This window comes from Chanodichthys erythropterus, chromosome 8, assembly GCF_024489055.1.
Source record: "Chanodichthys erythropterus isolate Z2021 chromosome 8, ASM2448905v1, whole genome shotgun sequence".
NCBI classification, from domain to species: Eukaryota; Metazoa; Chordata; class Actinopteri; order Cypriniformes; family Xenocyprididae; genus Chanodichthys; species Chanodichthys erythropterus.
Window position 1 is genome coordinate 27,069,263 of NC_090228.1, and position 11,591 is coordinate 27,080,853.

An 11,591-nucleotide genomic window follows, 5' to 3' on the forward strand; every position below is an offset into this window, starting at 1 on the left:
CTTGATTTTTTTGTGTGTTCCTATTGCTAATGTGACAAAAGTCACCAAGTGTCATCTCATTCCAACGAAGCTACGATTTTTAACAATTCAAAATATAAAATTTTTCGGTCAAAAATGACCAAATAAGGCCAGAGGGTTAAATAAACCTCCTTCTGAACAGGATTTACAGGATTTTTCAGGATTTACCTGATGCTCTGACAACTCTGAGAAAAGATAAAAACAACAAGGATTGAGTCAATCATCATCAGTTCAATCCAGATAACTCAAGGCCGGAACACACCAAGCCGACGGTCGGCCGTCGGGCAGTTTTTCTTCGTCGGCCGACTAAGTTTCCTCGGTGTGTTCTGCACCGTCGGCTGAAGTTGGTCCTCGTCGGCTTTGTTTCGGCCGATTCGAAATGTTGAATCGGCGTTGGACCTCGTCGGGCCGTCGGGCCATATGATCATTCTGATTGGCTGTTCAGCTAGCGAACCAGTGCATGAGAAAAGAAAAACGGAAGTGACGAAGCAAGTAAACGACGAAGTCAAGAGGGAACACACATTGTTTACCTTAGGTACGTGAAAGACATGGCTATCTGGAACGAGGCAAGTGAAGACGAATTGATCAACATGATCCAGGAAAGGCCGGGTTTGTATGACATTACGGAAAAATGTTATGTCAACCGTGTGCTGAAAGCTGAACTGTGGCGTGAGATCGAAAATAAACTCGTCATATCAGGTAAGATTTCCTTTTTGGCAATTGAGAAAGCTTGTTTGTAATTGTTCAATAGTCCATAGTAAAACTAATATAACCATTTTAGTGTTTTGTGTGTACCAAACTAAGTTTGTTTATGGAAACAGACAGTAATTAATATGTGCTGTGCTAGCATCTCATATTTCATAATAATATTAAAGTTAATCAAATTGTTAATAATATAATTAACAATACAGCAAAAAGTAACATTTGTTGGCATAACAAATACTCATTAAAGTGACAAAATAAGCAGCCATAACACTTAATGCTTACAAAATTTTACTTTGTCCCTCAGAAAAAGAGCTCAAGAAGCGGTGGGATTCATTGCGAACCCAATACATGCGTTATAAGAAACAAGGACCCTCAGGAAGTTCTGGAGCTCAGAAGACTGGCAGGCAGCAATGGATCCTGAACCGCCTGCAGTTTCTAGAGCCTCACACAAAAAGGAAGGAGAGCACTTCAAATCTAATGATCATGGTAAATAAACAAATATATTTATATTTATTTATTTATTTATTGTTTAATTTCAGAATAAAATAAACATTTTGCTTTTTGTAAGATGGCAAGTGCTTCTTTAAAAGAGTCTATTCACAAGTAACTCCGCATATTAAGTCAAGCCATTACATTAACTTGTCACATTTGTATCTTATGTTTTTTAAGGAACCTGCGGCTGATAGTGATTCCTGTTCACCCTCAGATGGTACCAACAGTGACACCTGGACTGGCACCCATGAAGACCCCAGCTTCAGTGATGCTGACCTACGGTCAAGTACACCCTTGGCTGAATCCACCATCTGTGGAACTGAGTCCACAGCCATGAGAAAGGACCATTTGCAAAGCTCCAACATAAAACCAAAGCCTCCAGGGAAGCGCAGGAAGATGCAAGACGAATCCTCCAGCGAGGAATCCACAAACTTGATGCGCACCATCGGCAAAACTCTGGAAAAGTTGGCATCACAGGAAAACACCAATGATGCCATCTCAGCTTACTGCAAAAATCTTGAACACAGAATGCGGAATTTGCCACCACATCTACTGCCACATTTCCAGCATGAGGTTGATAATTGCATTTTCAAATATTCAGTGGGCCACAACCATGCACTGGATGCATCTTCCAATCAGTATACACACTTGTAATTTTTTATGTAGCAAAATTGTAAACAGATATTGTAGCATTTAGTAAATATGTCACGCTTAGTTGTACGTTATATTAGAGTACTTATGCAAAGTTTATATTTCTGTACATTTTATTTATTTTAAATACCAACTGTTGATATTTTTCTGTAAATTACCTTAATGCTATTTTTGCACATTTGAAAATAAAACACTGACTTTGTGTAAAAGGTACTTCACTGTTCTTTATGTAAAAAAAAAATCACAAAACACAATGATGTAAAAATATAAACTTTATTTTGCAAATTCACACCATTGTTATAAAACATAAACCAAGGTCAAGGGGGAAAGAAACAAGTTTGCTACATGCTTATATTTTGCCCCACTGAAAGGGCACTGCACCGGTGTCCGAATTAAAGTACTGGCACAGTTTATCCCTGAGCTGTTTGGCGTGTGTTGTACTGTTGGTTGTGCGTGGCAGAGAGGCCTGCTGTAGGCCAGGGTCTTCTCTCCATCTTCCAGGGACAGTGTCATGATCTTGTTCTTCCTGGTCGATTCCTGCCATGTACACTTCACAGCACTCTTTGCGCAGAAAGTTGTGCAGAGCACAGCAAGACAAAACAATGTCCTCCACTTTGGCAGTGCTTTGAATATTAATGGTGGTTAGTAGGACGCGAAAACGATTTGCCAGGATGCCAAATGCATTTTCAACCACCCTTCGAGCTCGCGAAAGTCTGTAATTGAATATGCGTTGCTCTACAGACAGCTTGCGGTTCGGGTATGGCTTCATGAGGTATTCCTTTAAGGGGAATGCCTCATCAGCCACAATGCAGTAAGGGGCCAGCTGGTCTGATTCAGGAAGTGGTGCAGGTGCAGGAATGTTGGATGTTCTTTTCTCCAAGGCATCCTGCAATGAGCATCCCCCAAACACTCCACCATCTGAAATGCGCCCGTTGCAGCCCACATCAACATACAGAAATCTGTAGTTGCTGTCTACCAGTGCCATAAGCACTATTGAGAATGTATGCTTGTAGTTGAAGAATTTAGATCCAGATCCTGGAGGGGGACGAATGTTAATGTGCTTTCCATCCAGAGCACCCAGGCAATTTGGGAAATGCCACTGATTCTGGAATCCAACGGCTACTTGCTGCCACTCTTCCACTGTGTCTGGGCACTAAAAAAACAATATAATTAAAAGAAATTAGTTTAACTCGTCAGACCATTAATAACTCAGTGATTTTGACATTCTTGAATTAACCCTGCAAAGCCCACTTCTGCAGAATTACAACATCACTTTCAAAAATTTAAAAAAAAATGCCTGCAAATGTTTTTTTCTCTCAAGATCACATTTACATAGTTAATGGGTTCTATTGTTCGTCCTCACAATGCTATTGGGTTGAAGAAGTGTTTATAGGTCAGCATTAGGCTCTTTATGTTTTGGATTTTGGGGAGATGCCTGTTGCATTGTTCAGGGACAGGTATGAATGGTCTTGAATATGAACCTGTAAGTGCTCTGGGGGGATGAATGTGTTCTTTTAGTATGATAAGTAGAGAGCATAATAGGCCAGCCAGACTGTATTGTTTGAATGTAGTAGTGGAATTTTATTTGCATTGAAATTATAATTTGATGGATAATACTTAGATCTCTGCCCTCGACACATGGTCTACCATCCTGTCTATTCTTTCAGTTTATCTACTACAATATAAGACCCTAAAATTACCCTTATTAAAATGTAAAAAAACTGAAAAATCTTTAATTTCTACATCAGAGGCCTCCTAAAACAATATCTGAGAGATCAAAAAAATTGCTCATTTTTGGGCTAAAACAAAAAACATTAAACAGATACATGTATACCTTTAGGTATTTCTCTTTTAAGACTTGGTAGATTGCTGCACAGGTTTCAGGAACAAATTGCTGAATTGTGGACATTCCCACCCGGAATTGGTAAGAAAGGCTCTTGAAGCTTTCTCCTGCAAAGATTACAAACACATAACTCCACTATTAATTTTCCACACCTTTTACAGAGTCAAATCTAACACTTTTAATGCATTTGTACTACACTACATTAAAGCAAATATTTTTTTTATCAGTTATTAAAGACATTGTGCTACAAACAACCATAATAATGTTTTATACATTGTGTCTTTTTAAAGTAGGCTACAACTGGATACAAAATAATAAAATTCTTTTCACTTTTATAATGCTTCATAATACACCAAAATAAACACAACTGAAAAGGTGTTTTAATGAAATGTTCAAACAACGAATAACCTTACCTGTTGCCAAGAACCGTAGTGTAATCATCAGACGTTCCCCCACGGAGATACAATCCCGGTAGTTCGTGTTTGTTCTCTGTATGATTGGACTAATAAGTTCTTTTAACATGTGAAATTGAGTGGGAAAAAGCCGAGCGAAATTTTTAAAACCACAAGTTTCCTGTAACTCGAGCTCTCGACACAGGTTCGGGAAAGCACCTTGGGCCTGTCTCTGGAGTATCCATGGTTTCACCCATTTAGTGCGCTTTCTCCGTATTTTTCTCATCCGCTTCTTCTTTTCCTCTTCCACAAGCAAAAGACCAAGGGCTGACAAAGCCAGTGCCATTTGCAACGTGTCGGACATTTTTGAAATAACACGAATCCGTATGTGATGAGCGAGAACTGGTTTTTCATGCACCTTTGTTTATGTTTTGTATCCCTGTAGCTCTTCCGGTCTCCCTAGCAACGAACCATAGCAACGAACACAAACTACTGCCACCTGCTGGCATGGAAAGGCATTTCATCTCACGCAGGCGCAGAACGGACGTGCTATTTGGCCGTCGGCTGTCGAACGTCGGCTTGGTGTGTCAGGGCAACTTTGGACCCAGACGCTGCCGACGCCAGCCGACGCCAGCCGACCCCGCAGTCTGCTTTCGTCGCCACTAGTTCGTCGCCGTCGGCTTGGTGTGTTCCGGCCTTCAGAAATATATTAGGAATGAAAGAAGTAAAACTGTGAGCTGAACTCTGAAATCAGTCCAGATGAATCTCATCATTACTGTAAATGACAGAATTGTTGGAGTTTCTTTGTTCAGTGGTTCATGCTGCTCGTCCTGATCTAGAAAGTATCCTGACATGATAAACCATGTTTTTCTACATGAACTGTGGTAATACCATGCTCTGAACTCATCATGTAGTGTTGTGGTGAATAATGTCAGTGTTTTCTTTCTATATCTGTCATGTGATCGTCCTGCTGCTGCTCTCAGTGCTGTAATGAACACAAATAATTCAATATATTAATATACATCATCTGTGCACGAGGTAGGGCCTTAAAAACATCAGCCAATCGTTCACGCGATCATCGCGTAAACGATTGGCCCTCTGGCTTGTCAATCACTGCCGTGACGTTCCTTGTGCGAGACGAGCGCGGCTGCGCGCTCCAGTAACTTTCCACACTTCACAGGCGCCGCATGCAATGTTTTTGTCCGGAGACAGGAGTAACAACTGCAGATTATGAGTTACCTGCGGTGAGTCCGACATAATGAATCCACTAACACGACACAGAGAATGCCGGTGGTAAACACTCGTGTTCCAATACTCGTGCACGAGTTTAGGGAGGCGTTCCCTCGAAATTTTTACGCATGCGCTCATTTCAAAAACTCAGTAACAGTCTTTGGTTTCTCAGTCGACGAAAAGATCCTCTTTAGCACCTTTAAGGGAACAGTGGATAGAGTTTGTTTTTCCAAGGCAGCAACAGAGTTGAGCACGTAAGTTTGTTTGTTCCCGGGATTTTGGTGTTGAATGCTTTGTAAACAAGTCCCAGTTCAGCGCTGGATTTGCAGATCGCGGGTGGAGAGTAAAACTGCATCAGATGTCTGTGTTTTGTTGGCAATCGGCGTGCAAGTCCATATAATGTAAACAACACAAACACTTTTGTTACCTTTGTATTTATAATGATGTTCCAGTTTGCAGACGATCTCTACGCAAAAGCTGTGCACGCTTGTGGGTCTTTAGCTCCGCCCACGACACTGACAGCAGACACACCTCTTGGAGCTTGGCTTTTTCCGGAAAGAGTCTATAGAGCATATGTATCTTTTATAAATATGATAAAACTAAAGAGTTTTTGGAGATATGAAGGATGCAATACTACTCTACAGGTACTCAAGTTTAACATGAGATTGGCAGAAACTGTGTCAAAGCTAAGCATAGTTTCACCACTTCAGCAGTGGTGGGAGCTGGTTATATTCAGGATCAGACTCCTCAGAATCAATCTGATTCAGATTCAGGATTTTTTCTGGGAATGACAGCGAGCATGAAATGATTAGAGGCTCTAGTGTATGTCGTGTTCAGGATCCATTTATCTCAAACACCAAATTTTACTTTCTCTTTCTTTGATGAGACTCTGGCTCTGTTTCCATGTCTGAGCTCTTTTCAGCCTGAATCAGGCATTCATGGGCCTTTTCATATCTGAAAAAAGAAAAAAAATCACATAAACAGTTTTTCAATTCATTGGATTGTCATTTAGTTTTTCAATATTCATTTAAAACTCTCACTTTTTGTTAATTCAAATGGGTGTATCTCCATGCGTCAGTGTTTGTCTTTTCATCACTGCCTTCTTTATCCTCTCTTGGCTCTTATATGGAGGTCAATAACATCCTTCATTGGAGCACCAGGTTTCTGACAGTGAAACTGTCTTCTTCATTTGGGAAATTCACCACAGCAAACATTGAGCTGTGAACAAAAAAGCAAAGTTGGTCACTCATTTTCACAAAATATTTCACAAACTCAAAATTTCAGTAAATCTTATAACATTCAGACCTTTTTACAGAGAATTGTAGGAGTTAAACTCTTCTACTGTCACGATCCCAGTTCTGTGTTTTGTATGGACTAGTAAGTAAAGTAAAAGTTAAAAATAATGGTTTCGTATAAAATGTTAGACGATGTATGAAGCGGATTGCAAACATTGAACACTAACTGATTTCTAGAGTGTGTTTTCTGTTCATAATTTTGTGTATTTGATAGTTTTATTTCCGTTTTAATCAACTCGATCTTTCCATGTGCTCTCTAACAAAGTGAAATGTTTTTTCTAATAGATGGAGCTGTATTATAACTACATCACTCACTACTCTCTCTCTTTTCCACTGCTCTGTGCAGGTAATTGTTTTTCTAGCATTTAAGAATTTACTGTGTTTAGCAAATGTTTATTGCAAACTGTGTTTTGTAGAGCATGTTGTTTTACTAAAAAAATGTTATGTCCATTAATTTTATTCTACGTTTAATAGAAAGTGGATGATTATTATCTTATGTTTAATATAGTATAATTTCTCTGTCTATTCATATTCTTAATTGATGCTGTGCACTTTACGATCACAAAGCCTTAAATTTAAGAGAAAGAAAGAAAGAAAATAAATTGTATTGATAGTCTGTATAATTTCCTGGTGAAATTTTTACATTTCAGAATTTGTTTTATTTTTGTTTAGTACAACATATTTTTGATTTTACGCCAAAAGTGTTTTGAAGTGATGAAATCTGTGTTTAATAAACACACATTTAATTAGTGCTCCTCCGATCATGTTTTGACTGTGTTCAGCACCTATTTCATGCACACAACATGGATAAGCTAAAACAGTTAAACTTATCAGCTGTGTGGACTAGTTCTGGATTGACATTATTAATTTCTTAGTTTTAATAGGTAATGATATGGTTTCTTAAATCTAAAATCTTTTAATCTGTGCCGTTTCTGTTGATGCACAACGTGAATAAATTCACTAAATATTTCTAGCTCACCTGCCATTCAATATTCACGAAAGGCTTTGTGCGTTATTTTTTCTTTTTAAGTCTTTTTTTAAATTTTGTTGATTTTAAGATGAAATTCAAACAATAAATGTCATGTTGTCTGTCTTTATCATAGCATGACAGATCGCTGTAGCACGGATCAAGTGCACGTGAACCAATCATGTGAACATCAGAAGGTATGTTGAATGATACAGTACAACTTACCGAAATGAATTATGTCTCATGTAATTGTAAATGAGTGTTTGGTCTGGTTTCCTGAAACATTGGCCTTTTCTAAAAACAGTTTCCCAGCTATTGATGATCAAGCTCAGTGTGTCAGATGAAGACACCCGTCATCCACATGAGATGATGATGTAACAGGGTGATGTATTGGTTTGGCACTACACTTTCCATAAGTCTATGGGGTATTGTAAAACTACGCTTATACAGCATGCAGACTACGCACAGACACAAGCATTATGTCCTTTCGGTGTGTATTCATCATTTCAGGGAATTTGAGAGATCACACAGTTTTCCTCACTGTAGGTTGTAGTGCACAATACACATCTTCAGTTTCCTCAGAGGTCCAACACTCGTCTGCTGTTCAAGAACACAATCAGGCTCTTGAATGAGAGTCTTGTGTGCCATTCTTGTGAAATTTACTTGAAGTTTTCTTGTGTTGGAATTCTCCTACAACTGTACTTGTCTAAGATCTCGATCAATTGCTCCTGGTCCGCACTACAGAAGTCTGTTCTGCTGCTCTCTAACACGACACACTTCAAAAAGTTCTCAATCAGATCACTTTTTACAGATCCTTGTATTGCTTGCTCCAAGATGGCAAGTTTGGGAGATATTTCTCTTTCTTCCAGCCAAACACTGTGAAGCTAAAAAGCAGATTTGTGTATGTGATCGCTGCACTGTCAAAGAAAATAAGTGAAACGAAGGAGCTGAATTCAAACCGACTTCCTGAGAATGCCGAATGGCGGAGCATGATGAAGAGCGGCGGAGAGTGCCGAGCGAATACGGAAGAAAGTGAAACTCAAATGGCAGATGCATGCACGCAGAGCTAGAGTGCAGAAAAGTTGGAGATGCGATTGTTTCGGTTAGATAACAACGCGGATAAGATGCACAATCACTTTCTGTATCTGTACAAGGATGATGCGTGCTGAAAAGTTAAAAGACTGTGAGTGACGCACAAAACGGGAAACGCATCATTTGCTTAAACAGTTAATGTAAAATGTTATTAATGTTATGCTTGCATAAGGAAAGGAAATGAAGCTAAATATGTAAATGAACAAACCGAGACAATTGTGAATGGTAAAGTTTATTTAAATTGTATTTGTTCACATTTGTTAGCATTTCATCAGAAGTAATGATGTATCCTTTTCTTTTTTTTCTTTTTTTTTTCTTTTCACTTTTAAGGTTATCAACCTAATTGAATCTACTTGAGACTAACTGAAACTATTGTCTAAACTGCCAAATACAAGAACTGAAAAGTGATTCTGGAGTTGTTCCCTGTGTCCCCTGTAGTTGGCTGATGCTTTATTCGAGTTAGAAGCAGATGTTGATGCACAAAGTTCCCAGATTGCCCAGGGATTACGGGTTTAAATTAGCTGCTGAGCTAAAACCCGGCATCTCTCCCTTTGAGGTTAATGTTTATTGTACGCTGTCCCTGTTTCTTTAAATAAAATAAAGGAAATAACTCGACACACAGTCTGCACCCAGCTTCAGTTGGGAAACTATCTTGCAAAACTGAAAATGTACCGGTACCGGAAATCATTAGTTAGATCGACGTAACTTCATGATTCCCATATGCCCCGTAGCCACATTACAGTGCAATAACGTAACTTCACCGAGACGGCGTCATACTGACCAAACAACAGCTACCTGGCGACGTCATCAGAACGTTATGCTCACTGCATACATATCCCTCAGTTTATATGAGGCCAGTCTTAACACATAATCACCTGTGTATACAAACTGTTTCTGTTTTTCCCCCGTAACCTTCAAATATTGGGTCATTTTGAGCAACACCACAGACAAAACAACACTTTTGTGCTCTCGTGCTCTTGACGCCGTAGGCCTACAATGCCTCCCGCCAGCCTATGACTCCAGATGCAAATGATAAACATTTCGTGAGGACAAATACCTTCGAAATGCACAATACACACATATTCTCTGCTAAATAATAGATGAGAAATTACAAAATGTTGCTTGACCTAATTATCCCTTCATTAAAAACCCCACCATTACAGATCCCCCACCCAAAACTACTTACTTGTTTCTTCTATTTAACGTTACCCAACTTCAAACTACTACTGCGCCAAAAGCTATGACTTATTTAAATAATACTTTCATCTACTTTTTAATGTTATACATCTTTAAAAATACACAAAAGTGACTAAACATGTCAGCCAATACCTTTCTACATGTTTTACAAATAACCACTGAAATATATCACTTTACTTTCATCAACATCACAAATATTATGGATGAGCTAAAATACTACACAGATTAATAAGATTACACAAAAAGAGGTACGCCCACATTTATTACTTTTCAGATGACAGCAATGTCTTCTTATCTATAAAGCATGTCATCAACACAGCCACACACATAAGCCGTAGCACCCCTAGTGGTGAGGCTTATTTAATAACTAACCTCCATGCAAGCATAATTTTGATTTTATGTATTTATACACATACTTTCTATACCAATAACACATATTCCTTACTTCATACTATGCACAATTTAACTTTCTGCTGACCTACCTGGTTAACTGTGTAGACTTGAGTAACATTGATTTTTACTCAACTGTAAGACTTAAATGTGCATGTATCTTTCTATTCATTGAGACTCACTCTGTTGTTGTGACAAGTGACCGCCCGAGACAGTGATAGTGTTGGAAGACTATAGAGTCGCCCTCGGGGTGAGGCTGTAATACTCAGAGTTAGTATTAATGATCCTGTGTCGGACCAGCGTACACCTGAGAAGGACAGTGAGAGTGTATAGATGCTAAAGACCTGTGTGCTCATGTGTGATTGAGGTAGTGCTAGTAGCTTCTTGACAGGATGCCATCACCTTACTTCAGGAGGGGAATTACCTCGAAGTATTGGAAATGTATTAGAAGTATTCCATAAGGGAATTACCTCAAGATACTGTAATATTATATTGTATTATATTCAGGACGGGAATTACCCGTATTGGTACTGTAGTATTGTATTATATTACATTGACAACTGGAGGTTGTTCGAATTGTCATTAATATGGGGAATTTCCATGACAGAGGCAATGTAGAAAATGACCACACCCAGAAACACACAGGCAGAATGACATCTTTAAAAAGACGCAGTGTCACACCCGTGTTGTTCTTTTTAGAAATAAAAAGCTCTTTCAGATGTGCTGAAGAGCACAGGGATGACTGCAGAAGTTCTCTTAGGACGCTGCAAACACCATCAAGTCCGCTGCAACTCACAGCCAGATCTGTCTTATCAATATTATCAATGCCATATCAATAAATAAGTCATTTGACAGGGTGTGCACGACATCTGGGCCCAAGGAAATTGTGGACCAGTTTTGGCCTGGGGACCAAACACGAAAGCTGATTGGCTGCAATATAAGTTGCATGTTGGTCTCATTTGTAGTTGTAATACAGCAAATTATATTTGGACTAGCAAAAGAAAGAACTAAACCATGGAATCAAATATATATACCTAAAGCACTGCAGGAGCATTTCAATGAGCTTTATAGCTAGCATTACATGGACGCAGGAAAATTAAGACCTGTTTAAAACTATTTTAGACCTAGAACATAATACTTCAGAAAATTTAAGACTTTTTAAGGCCTAATATTTTTAGGTCCCTGTGGAAACCCTGACTATATTTTGAACACCACAACACTAAGGTCTCTTTCAGGCTGGTTTACTTTAAGTGAACTGGGTTTGGTTCTTTTCAAACAAACTTCTTTAAAAGAACTCAACACCTTTAAGTGGAAGTGAA

General features: G+C 38.8%; 1 protein-coding gene across 1 annotated transcript; it reads left to right on the plus strand.

The window, feature by feature from the left end:
- The first annotated feature begins 207 nt into the window (after positions 1–207).
- On the plus strand, positions 208–2,172 carry LOC137024666 (transcription factor Adf-1-like). Its single transcript, XM_067392461.1, has 3 exons — positions 208–717; positions 1,028–1,209; positions 1,393–2,172. Exons 1-3 carry the CDS (start codon positions 567–569, stop codon positions 1,867–1,869), a joined length of 810 nt encoding a protein of 269 aa, XP_067248562.1. The 5' UTR covers positions 208–566; the 3' UTR covers positions 1,870–2,172.
- Positions 2,173–11,591: the final 9,419 nt, after the last annotated feature.